Here is a 22,317-nt window from a genome sequence, read left to right on the forward strand (position 1 = left end):
ATATTGAATGCAACATTGTATGTGACATGGCTCAGATGGGAGGCGCAGCCCAGAGTCAGTCTTAGTATAGTGGTTCAATATTAACCAGGTGGATTCAATGTAACAGAAAGTGGGGGGTTTCAATGAGAACTGGATTTTGAGGGGGTGAGAAGGTTTGGTGATGTCCTAGGTTTTACAAGGAGTTCTGTCTTAACTATCCATAACAATGGGTCGAATACCCGCAACTCTCATTTTCACTCTACTATTTTCTTCTCTTCAGATCACCCTTTGTGAAAATGGTAAGATACCAGCTTTTTATTTACCAACCCTGAATGCTCAAAAGCAAGAAAGTTTCAAAAATATCGATATTCTGAACATGTATACCCCTTAAAATGTGCCTCCTTGATGTGAATTAGGCTATTTGTCAGTTTTAATATCACTAAACAATGGGTTGAGTTATCAAATATTTGTTTATAGTATTTCTTAATAGCAAAGAGGCCTCACAGGTTTTTATCCGTGCTAAACGGGCAAATTCCTTCCTTGAGGAGTTGAAACCTGGGAACTTGGAACGGGAGTGCATCGAGGAGATCTGTGACCATGAAGAAGCCCGTGAAGTCTTTGAAAAGCCTGACAAGACGGTGAGGATGTCTGGCTTGTTAGATTGAAGTATCATGCAAAGCAAATTCATATTCACCTTGGTATACTAGTAACTAAAACATGAGCTTTATGTTTACCTGGGTATCACTATGTTAATTTGCATAATAAAGTATGATTATAGTATTTCTCCCCAAATAACTGTCTAAATGGATTCTTCTCAATATAGAAGGCCTTTTGGGGCAACTATTTGGGTAAGTATTTTAGTTTTCTATCAAAACCTTATCCATGGAATGTGTGTAGTCATCAGTCAAAATACCCAATGTAAATAAATGGTATTGAACCAGAACAAAGTGCAACTGAGATGTGAGTCGACTTGGTTGAGGAATAGGCTTTAGCCCCAGTGTTGGTGAACCCACACGTTTTGCTCTTCCCACACATACTGTGCTCTTTATACTTAAAAAACAAACATTAATATCGACTTTGGCAGTGATGAGCAAGTAGAGAGCAAGTATTTCCTCATGTTTTCTAATTCTTGCTTGCCTTCTACACAGCTTGCAAAGGCACTTCACTGCTGAGAACCAAGGACAATATAAATACAGTGAGGGGGTGTATTCATCTCGATGGTAATACTTATGGCCTGATTACACTGTGCATTTCAAATATGTCAATGATTTCTTGACAAAATGTTTGTGTTGAAACCAGCTAAAAGGTGTGAGGAATCTACCAGGAAAATTGTATAATGTTAAAGATACATTTTTTGAGCAGGACATCCTGTTTCTCAAATATTATGTGGGCCTGCATCTTATAGGATGGTGCTCAGTGGGCATTGGGGAGAACTACAACGGTACCATCTTCACTACTTCCTCAGGAAAAACATGCCAGTACTGGTCCAGTAACTTCCCACACAGAATTACGTATGTATTATTGACCCCATAACTTGAGGGATGTAATTTCAAAGGTGTCCCATTCTTGCTGTGTTGTTGCTAAGGGGTAATATCTCTTCTTAGGGAGTTCAATACTTTGCTGGATGAGACCCTGTATGAGAACTATTGCAGGAACCCAGACAAAACTCCTGAAGGGCCTTGGTGCTTCACCAGGGATCCCACAGTCAGGAGAGAGCAATGTATCGTTCCAAAATGTGGTATGATTTCACTACTGCGTAATAACCATCATTTGGCTGCATGTTGTTGCTTAGCTGGGTGTACTTTTACATTGACAATATGGTAGTATATATGTGTCCTTGCTCAACAACAAAGTGCAGAGCATGTTGCTTGTTGCAATATGTCTTAGCGGTCCTCTATTGTGATTGTTCCCTTACAGGTGAGCCTTGGGTACCCCCAGAAGTACCCACTACAGTGGATGGGAAAGCCACGTACACCAAGAAAGACTGCATGGCCAACAATGGCTTGGATTATACTGGGGATCTCTCAGTTACCATGAACGGCCAAAAGTGTCTGCCTTGGGCCTCCCCAAAGGCATTGGCACTCAGCAAAGGAAAGGATTTCATCCCAGAGGTCAAACTTGTGTGGAACTACTGTAGAAACCCTGACGGAGATATGGAGGGACCCTGGTGCTATGTGGACCAGCATGGAAATACCACTGTGGACTACTGTGACCTTGAGATGTGTGGTGAGCTGTTTCAACACTTTTTCCAGTTGTAAACGATTCATTTAAAATATTAGGACTCTGAAGAAAAATATCTGACAGGTATCATAAATGCTCTTTACTGTGAGTGCTGCACTGTTGTTCTCGTTCAGATGACCCAATAGATAACTATGAGGAGGCGGCCGGCGGAAGGGAAAGGACAACACTCTCTGGGCCCAGAAAAACCTTCTTCAGCCCTCGGAGCTTTGGCAGTGGAGAGATGGGTAAGTAGTATAATTTTGGACATAAAGGGTAAGGTACGGCAGACAGAGGAGGAAAGAGTCTATTTTCATGACTTTGAATTAAACTCTGCTTTATTTTCAGTGTGCGGGGAGCGACCCATGTTTGAGAAGATAAGTAAGAAGGACGGTAGAGAGCAAGAACTGATTGACTCCTACCAAGGAGGCCGTATTGTTAAAGGGATTGATGCAGAAGTGGCCAGTGCACCATGGTAATGCAATTAATACATATTCAAAACACCACATGTATTCTATTGCATTACGTAGGACTACTACTTAGGATCATGGTCGTCATGTTTGACCATATACACGGTGGGAGTGGGAAAGGATGTTATCTGTGTCTATCATTTAGAGGATGTGTTTTGGGGTTGTCAATGTATTGCCCAATTAAAAGAATGGAGTGGCTGCCGATCTGACTTTTCTGCACCTTTCTTCCAGACAGCTAAAGGCCCGAAGCTTTTGCACATGTGAGATTCTCTACTTTATACACAGTCTCTGTTCTACTCATAGAGAACAGGGCTACTCTGGCGAATGGTGCCCGTTTAATAACGTTAGATCAATGCTGAATCAATGTCTGCAAGAACACATAATGATAGGAGCCTATTCTACATAACATACCCAAATATAATAGCATAGTAACGTTACTGTAAGACAAAAAAACACCACCTAATTTCCTATGAGATTTTAGGATGATTACGATCAAAGGGTCTTTTTTTTTCTCATGTGGCCAAAACTAAAGTACGCCACTAGGAAAAATATGTGCTTCGATTGAAACTAAACACAGGTAGGCTATGCTACAGTTTGTTAACACAATCTGCTCTAAAATACACTCACTCACAATACATTCATTCAAAACAAAACTGTAGGCTACTTTAAACGGTAGCCTATAACTCTAGAAGACCTAAATGCATATCCCCATGGAACTCATTGAGATCAAATGGTTGGTATGCAGATGCTGCATAGATGTTTCACCTGTAAAACCTGAATAATTATAATTTCATGATTGACAGTGAGAAATGCACAAGGCCGGAAAAGTCAGATCCGCAGCCTCGGCCTTAAAAGAAAGACTCAGATGTAATTTGGCAGAAGAAAATGATGATGCCTGTTATTCATGGATGCTTTGATGTCAGGCAGGTGATGCTGTACAAGAAAAGCCCCCAGGAGCTGCTGTGTGGGGCCAGTCTAATCAGTGACGAGTGGATCCTCACTGCAGCCCACTGCATCCTCTACCCACCATGGAACAAAAACTTCACCATCAATGACATCCTGGTCCGCCTTGGCAAACATAACAGAGCTAAGTGAGTGATTATCTCCTATTTTCCCATTTTATCTGTATTAAACAAACAATACACATTGACTTTTGCACAGTGCAACAGTGAACCAAGACATGCCATAAGACTTGACGAAACAATAATATAGGCATACCAAAACGTTCTTGGCTCATACCCTATTTCAACCTAATTCCAGGTTTGAGAAGGGCACAGAGAAGATTGTGGCCATTGATGAGATAATTGTCCACCCCAAGTACAACTGGAAGGAGAACCTGAACCGGGACATCGCTCTGCTGCACATGAGGAGGCCCGTTACTTTCACTGATGAGATTCATCCTGTCTGCCTACCAACCAAGCAGGTTGCTAAGACGTAAGAGAGTGTAATGTGGCTAGCAGTAATGATTAAATATGAACTAACATTTCTGAGCTTTTTCCCATACTAGCAATGGTAGCATCCTTTTTTCTATTTCTCCTAGACTGATGTTTGCTGGCTATAAAGGCCGTGTGACAGGCTGGGGGAACCTATATGAGACATGGAGTTCCTCCCCCAAGTCTCTACCCACAGTTCTCCAACAGATCCATCTACCCATCGTTGAACAGGATATCTGCAGAGCCTCTACCTCTATCCGCATCACTGACAACATGTTCTGTGCTGGTGAGTAGCAGTTCTCATCTCAGAATGGTAATTGCTGTATACTGCAGCTCAAGTCCATCCAATATGTTAACCAAAAGTGAATTGGTGCAGAGTGTGACTTGATAAAAAAAAAAATGTGTGAATCACAAGTGTTACAATTAGTATGACGCTTCCTCATAATGCCCATGTACTTTTCAGGCTTCAAACCAGAGGAACAGAAAACTGGTGATGCTTGTGAAGGGGACAGCGGTGGTCCCTTTGTCATGAAGGTATACAACTAGAGAAACACGAACTTCACTCATTAGATGTCTTGCATTATCCCCCTTTATATTTGATATACTCATGAGAATGACTTATATCCTCATTCACAGAGCCCAGATGACAACCGTTGGTACCAGATCGGCATTGTGTCCTGGGGAGAAGGATGTGACAGGGATGGGAAATATGGATTCTACACCCATCTTTTCCGTATGAGAAGGTGGATGAAGAAAGTTATTGACAAAACAGGCGGTGATGATGATGATTGATTGTTATTTCTTCTCGTTTTCTCTACATGCAGAATGATGTAATATTGGAAATAAACGTGTGTTCCTGATCATGATCTGCTTGTTATTACTCAGCAAAATTACTTTTTACAGAAATTAACAAAAACTCAATTCAGATCGAGAGACTGACACTAGAATTCTGCATGTTGTTTTTGTGCACAAGGTTTTCGAAAACACTTTTTTGATACAGATCTAATGATGAAGTAAAAGCAAGCAAGTTTGAAACTATTTCTGCTATCATAATCAAAGATAGGCCTAGATCACACAGCTGCACGTCTCCACCTATGCCTCTGTCTCGTTTTCGGAGTCAGAAGTATAGTAGTGTGTTTGCCAAGACAGAGCTCTCCACCCGCAGAACGAAAACCGGATGTTTGTGACTAGTGAAGCAAGCAGCTGTCACTGGCATAGCTAACGTTAGTAGCCTAGCCAGCTAACAACTTAGAAAGCCTTTCAAGCGGGGATCATTTTCACAGACTGTACGGTAAATCCGCCAATTTAATTTATGTTTGAATTAATCAATGTATTTTGCGGGTTAAACGTTAGACGAGCTAATTTGGATTATTCCAAAATAACCAGGTGGTTAGCCTTACCAGCCGAGGAAAATAATGGTAACAACATACTGTGCCTTGCTAGCTGACAACAGCTAGCTACTCAACAATAATTTAGCTAACTACAGTCTACACTACAGATTAGCTAGTGCTGGTCGTTGACACGTTAGCTAGTTAACGTTTATTTTAATCTATCGACATTTGTAAAACATTGTTGAGTAGTTAGGTGAACTACTGCTGTACGGTCAGTAGCTGACTTTGGCTAACGCAACGTTTTTTAACATTTTTATCTATCGACATCGCAGCGTAATGGAGCATACGTGAAATAGCTAACGTTAGTTAGCTAGAAGATTCGGGACAAATTGCAGACTTGTTTTGCGTAACGATAGATAGCCGTTTCTCTAAGACGCGAATCACCTTATTTTGGTTGCTGACGTTATATGGCAGTTGCAGTGTTTCGTAATATACCGTATGGCTAATTTAGCTAGATGTGTAAAATTATTGCACTTTGCCTGAATGCATTTTTCCTCCCGTGGACTGCACATACATGAATGTGTTTCTGACTTCAGTCGTGATATTTAAAGTACCAACATATCAGAATAGATTGCATCTCATAGATGGGGAGGACTGTATTTGAGCTGTATTTGAGCGTCGGGTAGCACAACAACGCTGCTTCTTCCATCACAACCCCTGTGGTGTTGTAAAATAGATTGGGTCATTCCATGCGAAAATCGGTGTGTGTGTGAAATGTTGTGTAGACCTTCCACAAACAAACCAGCCATGCAATTGTTTCTGCATTTGACAGACATGTATTCAAATGATACCAAATGCTAACCTGGTTGCAGATGTGAAATAGGCCTAGTCTAAAGGACAATAGCTTATTGACCTATTTGTTTCTTCCGTCCATGTTTCATGCATTGTCCTTTCTGGCCCGATTGGAGTGATTTTTCTGCAGTTATGACGCATCAGTACAGCTTTAAAATATGGAAGCTTAGTTGCATAGATTTCGCACAGGGTCCATTACAGCAGTGATAAAAAGAGAAAATGCATCTTTAAAAAATGTGCCTGTTAAATACTTGTTAGCTGTTTTATTTGTCTAAGTTAGGCTATAGGGAGGGAATCGACACAGTCAGAAGAATGCTTTTCTTTTGAGGAAGACTCTTAAAAAACAAGATCTTGAAAGTGATCCCACTGCTGAGATAAGGTGCTATCTCATTGCATTAGATAATCAACATCCATCCAGAACTTAACACTTGTTTCTGTGACAGGAGGCTGGCTGAGCACCTGACCAGACTTTATTCTGTGTGGAGTCCCATAGTACACCACCATGTCTTCAGACCTTCTGGTTGACCTCAATGATGACCTTGGAGTAGATGATCCCCCCAGCAATGCGCTGAACCAGCTCAAATTGTCTCCAATGGGGGACAAGCTGTGGCCCCCAGATGACTCCAGTATGAGCAAGTCTGGTAAGAACCTAAAGGCAATTAAAAGGAACGCTGGACCTCTCTGTGCTGTCAGAAATCAAATAAAATAACTTCCTGAAATTTTAAAATTGCTTAAAGAATTTCTAGTGTTATAAAAGCCAACTAATCCCTTGAGTAAAACAAAATCATGACATCACTGTTTTAAAAAGCCACATTCCTGGCAAAATAATGTTTGCCCTTGTAATATGATACCAATCAGCCTGTTGTAAGATCAGCTGTGTTTTTAGAAATGGAACGTTGTTGTAGGACCATTACTATTGCTGTTATTTCCCTAAACATCTTTACCATCTTATCATTTTACGTCAATCTTCCTTTAGTCCAAGGGAAGAGTCAAAAAGAGCCTTCTTCACAGCCCAATGCAGTGAGCCATTTGTTACTCATGTGTCATATTATTGCAACTTCGTTACATATTGCCCTCTGATGCAGTGTGCATTCATTAGTTATGCATTCTATTTGTAGGCACAGTCAAATTTCTGTTTCACAGCAGCTCTCCAGCCCCTGTCTGATTGGAGTTAGAGGGCCGGGGAGGTTGAAGACGATGCCATTGTTTGTGGCTAGTAGATGCACCATGATTTAGAGTTTGAATTATTCTCAGAATCATTACTAATTATTAATGAACAGATGAAAAAAGAGAAGGGAACAAGGGTTCATCTTATGAGATACCAAATGAAGCGCACACTGTCTCACCCCGCCTCGGGCAACTGCATGTTAATGACTAACTGTGAGAATGGCATTGGTTTAGTCAGTGTGGCCTGCAGATTGCTGCTGACAGAAGTGCACAATGCAGATGTCGTGGTCATGTGTGTGGGTTATCCCGTGAAATGCAATGTCTCACCCATCTACTTATTTCAGTATGCATCGAGAAGAGGCTCAAAGTGTGTTTGCAAACTCATTCTAAGAGTGCCTGAGCAGTGAGCACGTACTGTCCGTGACGGGGCAGATCCGAAACGTTGAGTTGTGAAATTCTCAGCGATCTGCCCCCAGAGATATGAGCTAGGGTGAGATGGTTGAATGTGTCCCTTTCCTATCTCTCAACAGAGACGGACATATCCAAGCGATTGGAGGAGGGGTCACACCTGACCTGGGACCACCCATACTATGATATTGCCAGGCATCAGATTGTAGAAGTAGCAGGTAAGAACTTTGTCTCTACATGTGTAGCTTATCTGTGCTGAATATCATGTTCAGTCTTGGATCCAGTTGACGTTGTTTCCGCTCTCACTCTGCTGTCAAGGTGACGATAACTTTGGCAGGAAGGTGATTGTCTTCAACGCCTGTCGAATGCCCCCTCACCACGAACTGGACCACCACAAGCTACTGATGTGGGTGTTACTGTTAGAGATTATTGAGACATTTTCATCCTGTCAAATTTCTAATAAATTGCTTCTTGTTTGTGCTTTGATCCCCCCCCCCCCCCCCCCCCGCTGCTAGTCAAGTCAGTAGTCGTCATTGTGTTTGTGTTTTCATAAGTGATGAGGATTGACTTCTCAACTATCATACTATCATCCAGGTATCTGAAGGCCACCCTAGACCAGTATGTTGAGAGCGACTACACCCTCATCTACTTCCATAATGGCCTCACCAGTGAGAACAAGCCATCTCTCAGCTGGCTGAGAGACGCCTACAGAGAATTTGACCGGAAGTGAGTCCCAGCCTACCTCCAGCCTACCTCCAGCCAGACACTGGGGACCATAGTCGCAAAGCACATTTGCTAGTTTTTCACCTATGAATGATGAGATGCACTCCATTTCACCAGAGATCTGAATCGGAAAACTAAAGAGGAAGTGGACTTTGCCCTCACCCATATTTAAGTCTATTAAAAGAATGATGTGCTTTATTTGCACTTATGGCTTGACTTCTCTAAAACCAAAAGTTTACTTTTGCTGACTGCTCTGTTTTCTTTAGGTACAAGAAGAACATCAAGGCACTGTACATTGTCCACCCCACCATGTTCATCAAGACTCTTCTCATCCTCTTCAAGCCTCTCATCAGGTTAGCTTTCCAGCACCAGAGATGCTCTTTATTCCTTTAACTGTCAAGTGTTTGCCATGTGTGATGAATCCTTTCTTTTCTAGCTTCAAGTTTGGACGAAAGATCAACTACATCAACTACCTGAGTGAACTGGAGGACATTGTTAAGTGTGAGCAGCTAGTGATACCCACCCGCGTGCGAGAGTAAGAACATTTCTCACACGTTACGTGTAACTACTGTATCTCAACATTGGCAATGAATTATTCCCTCTTGCGTAACGGATGTCTATTTCTGATATCTGACTATATTAAGTGCGTTACTCTGCTTTCTCACACCCAAAATCGTTAGCTATGATGAAAAAATCAGAGCCTCACTGAAAGCGTCAGTTCAGGCCCAGATGTCCCCCCCCCGCAGTCCACCACTGCCCAATCAACAGTTTGGAGTCCCCTTGCCAACGTAGGTAGCCGGATGAGGGCTGTTGTATTTTACTCCCTCAACATCCGACCTTAACGTTACGTACGTAAGATATTCTCCTGTGTATGTTTCAAAGGTTTTTAAGTGTTTAGTTCTTGTTGATTTGTCAAGGCTAAGAGCGAGAAGTTCTGACAATGAAGCAGTTCCGTTAGTGATGCGAGACACAGTGGCCTTCTTAATGGAACAAGGTAAGCACCATTTCTGCATGTTTTACCAGTGGTCATTTTGCTTGATGATGATGATGGGTTCAACTTTTGAGTCTTTGTTCTGATGATCAGCTTTTGGACAATTCCGTTCTAATTTCATGGATACTGTACCTGGATTAGTATTTGACTTGCAAAACAAGGCTAATTCTGCTATTTGATTGTTTTACAAAAGGTTTTGTTTCAATCTTTTCCCCCATTTTCTGTCCTGTCTTAGGTCTTGAAATTGAGGGGATATTCCGGCGGTCAGCCAACGTGACCCTCGTTAAGGATGTTCAGCACAGATATAACTCAGGTGAATGATTTTCACTCATTGTTACTCTTAAATGAATATCTAAAAAATAATATCTGTTCTTGAAATCCCTGGGTAGACCTAATTTTCTCTTTGGCTGTAGCTGTGGGATTTGTACGACTGTGATTGTGTGTGTCTGTAATTGTGTCTGTCTGTGGCGCCAGGTGAGGAGGTGAGTTTTTCCCAGATGGAGGACGTTCACCTGGCAGCTGTCATCCTCAAGACATTCATCAGAGAACTACCAGAACCCCTCCTCACCTACCAGCTCTACAACGACATTGTCAACTTCCACAGTAAGTCTGGGGAAGACTCTTATCCTCCACACAGTAGATGATGGGGATATATTTTTACATTTGTTTACTATAGCTATTCAAAATATCACTATAGCTGTCAATTTGTTTCGTAGGTCGAAATCCTTAGAGGATAGTTCTAAGTCATAGCCATATAACATAAAGGGTCTATTTGTTATGCTCATTCCTCAGATGTTGACAGCAGTTCCCAAGTGACTGCGATCCGGAACATGCTGGCAATGCTCCCTGAGGAGAACTATGCCTCCCTGAAGTTCCTCATTGAGTTCCTGGTGCAGGTATGTTTTCTGTCATATCATATCCCCAGCTGAATACTTCTCAGAAGTTCTGCAAACACTCCATTTTGTTTTTGGGGCCTGTTATTCTACGGTTCTGTCTAAATAGTCTTCGATCTTGGCATTTAGTACTGCCTGGCGACACTGGCCCTCACCAGTTTGTGTAAATAAACCAGTGAGTTGTTTTGTTCTTATTGATATTCTACAAACATGCATGCTTGCCCATGTAGGTGTCTGCACAGAGTGAGATCAACAAGATGAACAACGCCAACCTGGCAGTGGTGTTCGGACCCAACTTGCTATGGGGACAAGACGCTGCCATGACACTCAGTGCCATCGGCCCCATCAATAACTTCACCAGAACTCTGTTGGACCAACACTACAAGGTCTTTTCCCCCTAAGACGTCTCCCGTACAGCTATCTCTAACCATGCCCCATTCATTCGGTGTTTAAATCCCCATCTCTGACCCTGTATCTGTATTGGTCTAGTACAGTGTAACTGTGTCTCTCCCAGTGCCCCTAGTAGTGTTGCCAAATGCATGAGTGTATTGTGACTGAGGACACAGAGAGAGAAAAAAGACAGGGGAGACGAACCGTTGAAGATGCCAAAAATAGGCCAAAAGTCAGGTTAGAAGTCAGGTATGAAGAAGGCTTTAATGTCTCCGCCAGATATCTATCACTCAGGAAAAGTTCAACACAGTGTACAAGATTTGGTACTTTAAAACAATTGGAATAACCGAAACCAGTTCACATCTGTTCTGGTTTGAATCATATCAAATATTTATTTTGATGGTACAGATTTCCGAGAACATTTATGCAATGTTTTGTATCTGGGGAGCAAGATATATTTCATAGTAATTTACTTGGTATGTCTAGTCCTATTTGCGTTGGAACAAATCATTTTAGAATTTCATAAATGATCGGTTGCTACAGTCAATGTGCCAGTGTAATCCAGTATTCGATGTAGTCTAAATTCTATCTGGAGTTTATATTTTGGCACATCTCAGTTAAGTATCATGGTTATGTGTAAAGCTACAGTCTATAGCGAAATAAAACCATAAAACCATTTTTTTTTTTTTTTATGTTTGTCACATATCGCCTTACTTTTTAAATGTTTACTCATCTGAAAAAACATACTGGTATACCCTTTTAAATATATCCAGCAAGCCTTCGTTTGTTTCTTTCTGCTGCATTACATTTGCCAAGTCTTCATTTTTGATCATTTGTACAGGTCAACTATAAAAATAAACTATTAGTCTTAATCATGTAACTTATACATTTCATGTTATGCCTGATTAGCTTTCTCAATGCAGGACAGTGTTCATGATACATATTCTACTTTTGTGTGCATTATTACTCTACCTATGGCAGTTAGCAGTTATTCCTTGAAAATCACTATCCAGATGTAAAGGCTTTGATGGCTAGTGTCATTGCTGGCGAAAGATCTTTATGAAGCCTTAAAGTCCGTAGGGGGAATAGAAGGGCTCCTAATCATGGATAGACTGAAATGCTGTGTACTTACAGACCCATTGGGCTCTCAGGCCATACTGTATTTACGTTTTTTTTTTGTATGTTAACTGTTAGATGAGTTGTTTCTGAGCCTTATTTTGTCAATTTCGACGTCCGTTGCTTTTGTTCAATTCCAAATTCAACCAAAGAATTATGGTTGCGTTGGAGAACACTAAGAGGGTTCCATTCAATAATTTTTTTAACCTTAAAACATACATTTTTTTCTATTTGCAGTGGCCAAACTTTTGGGGGTACAACTCCTGTGCTTTGTAATCCTGAATGACTTTGTAATGAACATATCCTGAACAAGAACAGTGCTAATGTTAAGACTGAATAAGTAAGAGTTCTGTTGTGCTTCTATGTTTTGTCTATTATGAAAACTTCCTAATCATGTCAATGAAACAAATGCATTGACATGCGGATCAGTGGCTTAGTAGAACCTTTGACCCCATTTGCGTCTGTGTGCCTTAATTAAGGAAACAGGCGAGTAACTACCACTTGTCATATCTCGTGAAAGTTGTGCCCGTTTGTCCACCTTTATTGTACTGTTTATCTGTATTGTCAAATAATAGTATTTCCTGGTTGCTACAGCGAAAATTACATTTCTCTTTAAAGAGTGTTTTCCTCAGTTCTAGGTATCTTACTTTCAAGATCTTTTTTATGTTGTGAATATAAAGTATAAATAAAAGGTGATGGTTAAAAGTGCCTTCGTTTGATTTATTCAGTTGTGTGGAGGGGCGTACTCATTTGACAAGAGTATTGATGCTCTTATTGTATTTAAGCTTCAAGAGGGACGACAAATACAATCACTCGTGTTGTGCTGGTATAAATCACAAACGACCACAATCAGAAATATATAGGGCCTCTGGCTTATTCCTTTGCAATAATAGAAAATAGGCCACTTGAAATAACTTTTATTACACATGACCATCCTACTGTATATTAACAAAGCATTGGGAAAATCAAGAGGACTTAAGATTGATACATTGAAAGTGCAAATGTTTATCCTTTTTACAGATACCGGCAAAAGTAGACTTCCTTTATATGGTGATTCAGAGGTGAGCAGTGACAGTACATCATTTGTAGTGATACAGTGATTCTTGTCCTAAAGTTGGTAAGAGGACATTTTTCCCAATTTACAAAAACAATTAACTACAGGAACTTCTTTCAATATACAGATTCAGCTAGAGTATGTTTGTTGTTTCTTGGGTATAGATTGACTACTACTGATCATTGTCCATACATAGCTAGGCTTCTTCACATCTACTAAAACATAGCCATGTCTGACTCCATAGGCGCTATGAACGTTCTCCGTGTCACACGGGACAGCAATAATACAATGCCTCCTGACATTATTTAGACAAAATCACTTTCATGAACTGAACGTCTTTGTTATTGTGTGTTAAGTTCTGTAACAGCAGTCTGCTCAACACTAGAGCAAATGTTGCAGTTATTCACATCAGAAAAAAAACGTTCACTTTTTCTTTTTTTAAGATGTCTTCTGTTGGGTACAGGCTCTCTTACTCTACAATACATCAACCAGTGAGGTTTGAAGAGAAACATTCCGATTGCAAATCAATGTGGAATTTCAATTAAGAGAAAGAAGAGGCATACACAGACTGAATGCAAACAAGCTCGAAAGACAACAGGACCTTGCAGATGGACTAAATGGGATAATTTGTCATTGCAGCCAGTGGATCTATTTCTATCCCTACTGCAATGTGTCTACAAATGCATCAAATTCATCAATGTTCTTCTCGTATACTGCCAGTTTTTCAGGAAGAGAGTCCTGTAGGGAAAATGAACAACATCATTACAAACACAGGATGACTAAGATATTGATTTATTAGACTAAAAAGCACCACAGAAAAGACACATTCACACAGTAAATTGTATAATGGTAACTACTATGTTCCCCTCTCCCTACTATCTGTCAGTCATTTAAATTCCAACAGGACCACCTCATACACAAGGAGACTCCAACACCCCCCCCCCCCGGCAACAAAACAGAAACCATCTCTCTTTGTAAGTCAGAAGTGTGTCTCATCTCACCAGGTCTTCTGCCATGGACTGAGAACTGACATCAATAGTGAGGCTGGCGAGCTGTGGGGGGTTCTGGAACTCTCTGTAGAATGTGCCAAGGTCCATGGGAAGGAGGTCATCCTTAGAGAACGCAGGCTTCTGAAGAACACAGAGCACCAACAGAACACAATCAGATGTGCAGGGCAACAACTGTAACAGGCCCTTCCTTAATAATAGACTTCCTACGATTTTGTTGTCAGCAGCACATATTATTCCCAAAGAGGTTCCGTTTTTAACAGCAGCAACAGTCCTAATTCATTCTCAACTGTTAACCACAAGAGAACAGGTCCGAGGTCAGAGATTTTAATTAAGAACACTCATTCCCATAAGCTTAATTTTCTCTTCATCAGAAGCATTTATCTAAAATATTCAAAGCTGACATCTCTCCCTCTGTTGCTTTAAAAGCCCGTTCCTTTGATAGCCTTTCATTAGGTCTTGCCATGTGCTTTGTCGCATTCGCCTTTGACTGTTTTGGATTTCATTTCTCATGGTCACTCTCTACAGCCCAGATACAAGTCAGAAAGAAATACTGTCTAAAGGCGTTTGCATGCTTCCCATCCGAAACAGTTTTTTCGGCTGTTCATGCACACAATTTTCTTTTCTGAGGCAAGCAGAAGTTCGGTAGCTGAAGTCTATACCCCTTTGTAGACGACTGGTCAACAGTAGGGATTCTTCAATTAAGTGTTTGATGTCGTTCAACGAGAGATAACTCGTTGTCATGCAAATTGTTTCAGTTGAGAAATACTGCACCAAACATCTTAGTTAGTTGTAAAATTGCGTGACTAAGACCTCCTTCGCAAAAACTTCTGAATTTATTACAGATTTCTTGAGTTATCTTAGTGTATACTGCTACGGCATCTAAAGAGGGACAAACAGTACTATTGCTGCTTTTTTCTCATTTTTCAAGCGAAGGTCTTTAAAAGGAGTATTGCGAGGCACAGACATTCACTTTGTCTAGCCGAGTTATGCTAGGAGCAAATCGAGCCTAGTATGCAGGCGCCTTAAATGACCACTGCTAAGTGACGCAAGTAATGCTCATTTCTATATGAAGAAAATTCATGTTTTCTTCCTCTGCAGATAACATCCACAATTGACAGACATAAACAGACATTGGTTCGTAGCAGCATTTTATACGACATAGAAATTAGGTTAGATTGATCGAATTACTATTATCCTTGACTAAAATGTCATCTGTGTTTTCCTCTGTTACTGAAGGCAGGGTACTTACAAAGTCCACCATAACAAAGTCGTCCTGTGCCGGGCCTCCACTCTCACCAGAGCCCTGGGAGTGCAAACTGCCCTGCAGGGGAGAGGACGTGGCTGGGGACTCCGGCGGCTGAACCTTGGATAAAGGAGAAGTAATATCATTACCATGTCTGCACTAAAATGACTCCTTATCATAACCCAGAAAATAGTTATTTAAAGGGTGACAATTATTCATGTGAATAATTGATTTACCATAGGGTCATTTTCCTCAGGGTCATAGGCTCTGGGAGCAAAAGCTGCAAATGGTAAGTCCAGGCTTGCTGTGGTTACCTGCAATGGACAAAGAGTAATACGGCAGTAATTACAAGGGTATAATACTCATTGGTAATTTGTCCTTTACTCGTAAAAATGGGTACTTCCAGGAACAAAAATATCAAAGGTGTGTACTTAACAAGGACATAATAAGGCTGTCCCTACCTGTGTGCCTGGCTTGTTGACAAAGGCACCCACTTTCCTGGTGAAGGTGGTCTCCAGTACATCACAGGGAGAGACACTGTTCACCTCAATGCTCCTCGACGAGGTCTCTGCATCCTCACCACTTTGAAAGATAACATGGCAAAGTTGTAACCGACAGGTTTCTCCCAAGCAAGTATAATCTCAGGTGATCCTCGGTCCCACAGGGTGCTTCGCTTTTGTCACATGGGGGTCATGGCAGACTGGGGCTTACCTGCTGGAGGGCGTGGCGGGAACATGATCAGCAGGGGGGCATGAGGACACTCGTCCATGCTCTGCCTGGGCACCATGACAAGGCTGCACAGGCACCTGCTGGGGTACGCCCCCCTCCTTCCCTGGAATACCCATCTACATAGGACGTGTGAAAGGCCATAGTTAGCACTGGTTGAGTAATGTTGAAACACCTATGCAAAGCTTTGTTTCCCTTGTTGGCCCTCAAATCCATGCATATAGAACATCTTGACTGGCTGCGTCGCCGCTTGGTATGGCAACTGCTTGGCATCCGACCGCAAGGCGTCATCCATGACCTCTATACCAGGCGGTGTCGGAGGAAGGCCTAAAAATGGTCAAAGACTCGAGCCACCCAAGTCATAGACTGTACCGACGCACCACGTCTGGAACCAACAGGACCCCGAACCGCTTCTACCCCAAGCCATGAGACTGCTAAATAGTTAGTTAAATATGTACCTGGACTATCTGCATGGACCCTTTTTGCACTAACTTTGACTCATCACATACGCTGCTGCTACTTATTTGTTATTGATCCTGTTACCTAGTCACTTTATTCCTAGTTATACAGTAGGTACATACTTACCTCGTACCCCTGCACATCGACTCTGTACTGGTACCCCGTGTATATAGCCAAGTTATCGTTACTCATTGTGTATTTATTATTACTTTTCTATTATTTCTCTATTTTTAGTCTCTCTCTGCATTGTTGGGAAGGGCCCGTAAGTAAGTATTTCACTGTTAGTCTACACCTGCTGTTTACAAAGCATGTGACGAATACAATGTGATTTGACTAGCTCAATACCTGGGTGGTTACCTGGTGTGGGTTGGCAGCGTTTAAGTTGTAAGGGTGGCAGAAGTCAGCAGCTCCAACAAGAACAGGAGGCTGATAAGAGAGACGAGAGCAGTAGAGCTGAGAGAGAGAGAGAGAGAGAGCAAAAGTAAGAAAGAGAGAGCAAGCTAAAACATGAATTAATCCACAGAGGAGAAATGGGGTGATGGGAGCAGGCAGCAGGAGGTAGAAAGTATAGCATTAGAGAGGACAGGGTAAAGATTTTAAGCATAGCTCTTCTAGGCAGATTTGACTTACCCTGACAATGAACGTGATAATATCTTCATATATTTAAGTGATGACTAACTATTTGTTAAGGAATCATCAGCAAACCAATGTGGAAAGGATTTAGGTTAGGAATTCTAGGGCAGTCAGTAGATAATGACATAAGTACTTCCTTATGTTATAAAATACATTTTACCAAGACAAATATGATTATTAATGATCAGGACTCTCTCTAACATATCATTAACATTACATACAAAAAGTCGGATTTCGTAACGTAATACATCCGATAATAAGCACCGAGCTCTGTTGACCTAGCGGTGCACGTTTCTCGTGACAACTTTTGAGCACTTTACATTTTGTGGTCATCGTCTTCAAAGTTGTTTCCGCGGGTCGCAAAAAGTGCAATTAGCATGACACGAGCTGAATGAAATAATGTAAAAGGCTTTGAAAATAAAAATGCTTGGTAAAACGCTCAGTGCCCCGTTGACATTTCACAGAGATACGCCTGTTTTTGTAAGAAATCTTCAAAAAAAGAACAGGAATTTCAGATCAATATGAAAAGCGTATACTAAAATATGAAAATAATTCATGTCACGTCTCGAAACCGATATCCATCTTACATCTATGTTGTTTTATGTCCTGCGGATTTGAGAAGAAAGATGACGAGTTCAATGGGAAAGTGAGCCTGTCAGGTAGCCAGTAACCTTATTTCTTGCACAATCTTCCTCCGTTTTTAGCACTTTTTATCTCTCTGGACTCCATTGATTTAGTCACCCTAATTCTGTAAGGGTTAACAACTCCAATAACTTTTCAACGGATTATTATAGCGATACGAGGTTAGGACCATTGGTTTTCTTAGAGGAATATCTACACAGAAAAACATTATTTTACCTATTGGTCAAAAGATGCGTTTTTGATTGGACACCCTAATGTAAGGGATACAGAGCTGTCCCATTTGATTGCTTCCATTGATTAGCTTTTAAGCATTCTATACTTCTATTACTTTTAAACAGGTAATAGAAGACAGGCCAAAATGTCCTGGAACACTTCAGGCATTGTGAGTGAGTGAGATACATGCCCACACACGCAAGACTCACTTGGTGTGAGAAGGCCAGGCCCATCATGGGGACTTTCAGAGTGTCCATCACTGCAGGTTTAGGGGTCTTTAAATGTGCCTTACTTACAGTGAACACACACTACACAGACAGCACAGAAAGAGAGAGAGAAAAGGGGCTAAGAGATGAAAGCACTTATACAGAAAACGGAAAGGAGAAAATATGGTATGGGGGCTTGGTAATGTCTCCAACACAAAACATCTACTTTTCCCACTGCCAGGCTTGTGAAATGAGCTTTGGGTATGAGAATACCAAACCACCAGATACACAAACAAGCCACCAGATCCACAAATACACACAACAGCTGGATGCATGATCATCAATATGGGTCAAATGTTTGAATATGTATGTCTATTTGAATGCGGTGCAAGACAAAATCATTTCAGAAAACACCTGACCCATTTGGAAGTGAATTATGACATGAGAGGGAGTCTTTACATATGGGTGTGTCTACGTAACTCTAAGTCACATCCCCAAATCTCAAACCTCACCATGGACACCACCTCTGAAGTTACACATGTTGCAAAGATCGACTTTGCTAAGCAGTGACATACGTACTTGTGAGGGTGGAGAAGTGGAGAAGGACGTGGTGCACACTTCTTGAGAATCCTCCACCCCATTGTATGCTCCTTCATCTTCTCCAGGTGCTCTGGAGTATAGGGAAGGCAAACAAACATGGCCAGACTATAACGCAATCCTTTATTTTATAACTTCACTAACGATGATAATAAATAATAGGCATGCACAAATCTGTATTGGGTCAGTATAGGTGTTTGGCCGAGGGCTAACCCACCTGTAGTTACATGGACGCATGTGTCCCATGTTGCCAAAGGGGCGCTCAACGAAGTGGTCAATAATTATGCCCATAATCGGAGCCGTCCTCTCAAACTGCCTGTGAGATTATGAATATACAATTAAGAATACGTGAAGTGTATAGCTAAAACCAGTGGAGAACAAGGAGAGGACATGGAAGAAAAGGGGAAAACATAGTGGCAGATTTTACAGGCAGTGCATTTGTGACCACTGAGGAGTGAGCCCATGCAGTGTTGTGAACAAGATCAGCTTCTGTTTCTGTACCTGGTGGACATGAAGGCCAGGTTTGTCCTGTAAGCACAAGACAAGGTGATGGTTCCAATGGGAGTTCCCACAACTCCGACACGCACTGTCTGGAACCCTGAAAAACAGCATTCAGAAAAAACTAACGTCAAAATCTTCACAGCCCTATAAAACACTTCCAAAGACCCAGACAACCAACAAAATGTATACAGTGCATTCGGAAAGTATTCAGACCCCTTGACTTTTTCCACATTTTGTTACGTTACAGCCTTATTCCAAAATGGATACAATATTTTTTCCCCCTCATCAATCTACACACATTACCCAATAATGACAAAGCGAAAACAGGTTTTTAGACATTTTACATAAGTATTCAGACCCTTTGCTATGCGACTCGAAATTGAGCTCAGGTGCATCCTGTTTCCATTGATCATCCTTGAGATGTTTTATACAACTTGGAGTCCACCGGTGGTAAATTCAATTGACTGGACATGATTTGGAAAGGCACACACCTGTCTATATAAGGTCCCACAGTTGACAGTGCATGTCAGAGCAAAAACCAAGTCATGAGGTCGAAGGAATTGTCCATAGAGCTCCGAGACAGGATTGTGTCGAGGCACAGATCTGGGGAAGGGTAGCAAAAAATGTCTGCAGCATTGAAGGTCCCCAATAACACAATGGCCTCCATCATTCTTAAATGAAAGAAGTTTAGAACCATCAAGACTCTTCCTAGAGCTGGCCGCCCGGCCAAATTGAGCAATCGGGGGAGAAAGGCTTTCGTCAGGGAGGTGACCAAGAACCCGATGGTCACTCTGACAGAGTGAAGAGACCCGAAAATAGCTTTGCAGCAACGGTCCCCATTCAACCTGACAGAGCTTGAGAGGATCTGCAGAGAAGAATGGGAGAAACTCCCCAAATACAGGTGTGCCAAGCTTGTAGCGTCATACCCAAGAAGACTCGAGGCTGTAATCGTTGCCAAAGGTGCTTCAACAAAGTACTGAGTATGAATACTTATGAAAATGTAATATGTTTTTTTATTTTTAATACATTTGCGAAAAATTCAAAAAAACAGTTTTTGCTTTGACATTATTGGGTAGTGTGTGTAGATTGATGAGGGGGGGGAAATAATTTAATCCATTTTAGAATAAGGCTGTAACGTAACAAAATTTGAAAAAGTCAAGGGGTCTGAATACTTTCCGAATGCACTGTAAATAATATAATGGGCATGGTTACCTTCTCCCAATCCTGTGAGTTGAACCTCTCCAAAATATATCCTGCAAAATAATGTATCTATTAGTCAAATTGTTTACTAACACGATAAAACTCCATCATTAGCAATACCGGTCAAAAATAATGATAACACTTATCTGTATACCAGAAAACAAACAAACCTGTACAGTATGACATAGTCATGGCCTTGCATTCGTGAGAGTTTGTAGGCTGGGGTTACCCTTGTAATGGCCAGCAGTGACTTGAGCAGTAATGACAGGCGGTTATAGACAGTGTAGGACACCTTAATATCTTTGTCACACCTGCAAAAAAAAAAATCATACATTTTGAGTGTTACGGTCCAACTACAAAAACTGAAGCACTAAAAGAAGAAAACACAAAACTACTTCTCATTACTTACTTCTCGTTCATTTCGAGACACCATGTCTCCAATTCCATTGAGTCTCCCTGTAAAATATGACAAAAACATGTTCATGTTTTTTAACCTTTACAGTCACTTGGATTTATTGATGAACAAATGCCCAATGATCCAGACCACTGGTCTCAAGAACTGTCTGTGACACCAGTCAGTGCTAGCTTACCTCTGAGGTTTTGAGGGAGATCTCAACACACATGGATCGTCCGATGCCAGGAAGCTGCCCGGACAGAGCTTTCTTTGCCTCATGTGTAACTTCTGGGATATCTTTGATTGCCAGATTGAACTAGTGAAAATAATTGAGTTTAATGAGACTTGAATCCACAACCCTTTCAGGACAAAATTGGCACAGGTAAATGAATGAGTTGAGAGGCAAGAATTAATTGTGACTTACCCAATCAGAGCCAGTAGGTGAAGACAAGGAGCGTGTGCATACTTTTTCCCCAAGACGCGCTTGGACTATCACCTGCACTGTCTGATGACAGAGAGAAATTAAGGAATTATCAACGTCAGTGAATTAATCAGCTCAGGAAAACTGTAGAAAGTGCTTGATAATCTAAGTGTGGCAATATTGCGTATAATTAAAGGCAGTACCTTCAAAGCGAAAAACTTTATGAACTTGTCCAAGTCTTTTTTATCCTGAGGACTTAGATCACTGTCCATCATGGAATGCCCCTGTAATGTAAAAACACATTCTGGTGAGCAAGGACAGACAAATTCATCGTACAACTGTTGGCAGGCTATATCGACGGCTTGCCACAGTCAAAGCAATGCTGGATTTTGTCTAGCACCATTAAAATCAAATGTTATTTGTCACATGCGCCGAATACAACAGGTGTAGACCGTACAGTGAAATGCTGACTTACAAGCCCTAACCAACAATGAAAGAAAACACCCCCCCAAAAAGTAAGAGATACTATAGTCATATTAGCTAAGAACTCTAGTGTGTCCATATTAAGCTTGCGTGTGTTGACAAAAAACAGCTAGCTAACTCAGACTCTAGTTAGGTAATATTTTAGTAAAAACATATTGGCTGTCAATGACAAGAAAACATTCAAGATTGGTGGTAACTATCTATATAGCTAATCAATTTGATAGCATGGCTAGCGAGCTTAGCAAGATAGCTAGCTAGCATGCACGTACTTAACGTTAGCTCATCACATCCGAAAATCACGACTTGTACTTGAATGTTGCGCTGATAGCGTACTGAACAGCGTAGTTCTGGTTACCTATATGCCTAAATTTGACATATTCTTATATTGGCTAAGTTACACCATCGCATTATGTTATTGGGACACAAGCATTGACCAGCTGGCCCATTTGTTGTTTATTTTCTTTGGGGGTATGGCGTGTTTCGAAGGAGTTGTATTTTGAGAAGCACATTCATCTCCAACACGGTGGTCTAAAAATCAGCAAAATTACATATATCGATATGTCAG

At 41.2% G+C, this 22,317-nt stretch overlaps 3 protein-coding genes across 7 annotated transcripts; 2 read left to right on the top strand and 1 right to left on the bottom strand.

Moving 5' to 3' along the window:
* Positions 1 to 61: 61 nt before the first annotated feature.
* Positions 62 to 4,965, top strand: LOC139575041 (prothrombin-like). Its single transcript, XM_071399977.1, has 14 exons — positions 62 to 278; positions 457 to 617; positions 803 to 827; positions 1,128 to 1,199; positions 1,385 to 1,490; positions 1,584 to 1,717; positions 1,897 to 2,205; positions 2,334 to 2,444; positions 2,545 to 2,671; positions 3,590 to 3,757; positions 3,927 to 4,100; positions 4,207 to 4,385; positions 4,563 to 4,633; positions 4,736 to 4,965. Exons 1-14 carry the CDS (start codon positions 206 to 208, stop codon positions 4,889 to 4,891), a joined length of 1,866 nt encoding a protein of 621 aa, XP_071256078.1. The 5' UTR covers positions 62 to 205; the 3' UTR covers positions 4,892 to 4,965.
* Positions 4,966 to 5,041: 76 nt separating this feature from the next.
* On the top strand, positions 5,042 to 12,675 carry LOC139575044 (rho GTPase-activating protein 1-like). The gene is made up of 13 exons (XM_071399984.1): positions 5,042 to 5,390; positions 6,726 to 6,923; positions 7,980 to 8,075; positions 8,176 to 8,263; positions 8,452 to 8,583; positions 8,847 to 8,933; positions 9,017 to 9,115; positions 9,261 to 9,368; positions 9,498 to 9,574; positions 9,807 to 9,884; positions 10,046 to 10,174; positions 10,364 to 10,467; positions 10,695 to 12,675. Exons 2-13 carry the CDS (start codon positions 6,785 to 6,787, stop codon positions 10,863 to 10,865), a joined length of 1,308 nt encoding a protein of 435 aa, XP_071256085.1. The 5' UTR covers positions 5,042 to 5,390; positions 6,726 to 6,784; the 3' UTR covers positions 10,866 to 12,675.
* Positions 12,676 to 12,872: 197 nt separating this feature from the next.
* Positions 12,873 to 22,236, bottom strand: atg13 (ATG13 autophagy related 13 homolog (S. cerevisiae)). Of its 5 annotated transcripts, none has more exons than XM_071399979.1 (18): positions 22,022 to 22,236; positions 21,473 to 21,553; positions 21,273 to 21,353; positions 21,045 to 21,164; positions 20,864 to 20,910; positions 20,625 to 20,765; positions 20,467 to 20,507; positions 19,255 to 19,351; positions 18,971 to 19,069; positions 18,736 to 18,826; positions 18,160 to 18,258; positions 16,820 to 16,915; positions 15,989 to 16,122; positions 15,739 to 15,859; positions 15,514 to 15,591; positions 15,284 to 15,397; positions 14,026 to 14,154; positions 12,873 to 13,762 (listed from the first exon to the last, which is right to left on the bottom strand). In XM_071399979.1, exons 2-18 carry the CDS (start codon positions 21,542 to 21,544, stop codon positions 13,685 to 13,687), a joined length of 1,638 nt encoding a protein of 545 aa, XP_071256080.1. In that variant the 5' UTR covers positions 21,545 to 21,553; positions 22,022 to 22,236; the 3' UTR covers positions 12,873 to 13,684. The 5 variants fall into 5 exon arrangements, with proteins under 5 accessions (XP_071256080.1, XP_071256079.1, XP_071256082.1 ...); XM_071399978.1 differs by having other exon boundaries at positions 16,808 to 16,915; XM_071399981.1 differs by lacking the exon at positions 18,160 to 18,258 and having other exon boundaries at positions 22,022 to 22,235.
* Between the last annotated feature and the right edge of the window lie 81 nt (positions 22,237 to 22,317).

This window comes from Salvelinus alpinus, chromosome 5 (genome assembly GCF_045679555.1).
Source record: "Salvelinus alpinus chromosome 5, SLU_Salpinus.1, whole genome shotgun sequence".
NCBI lineage: Eukaryota > Metazoa > Chordata > Actinopteri > Salmoniformes > Salmonidae > Salvelinus > Salvelinus alpinus.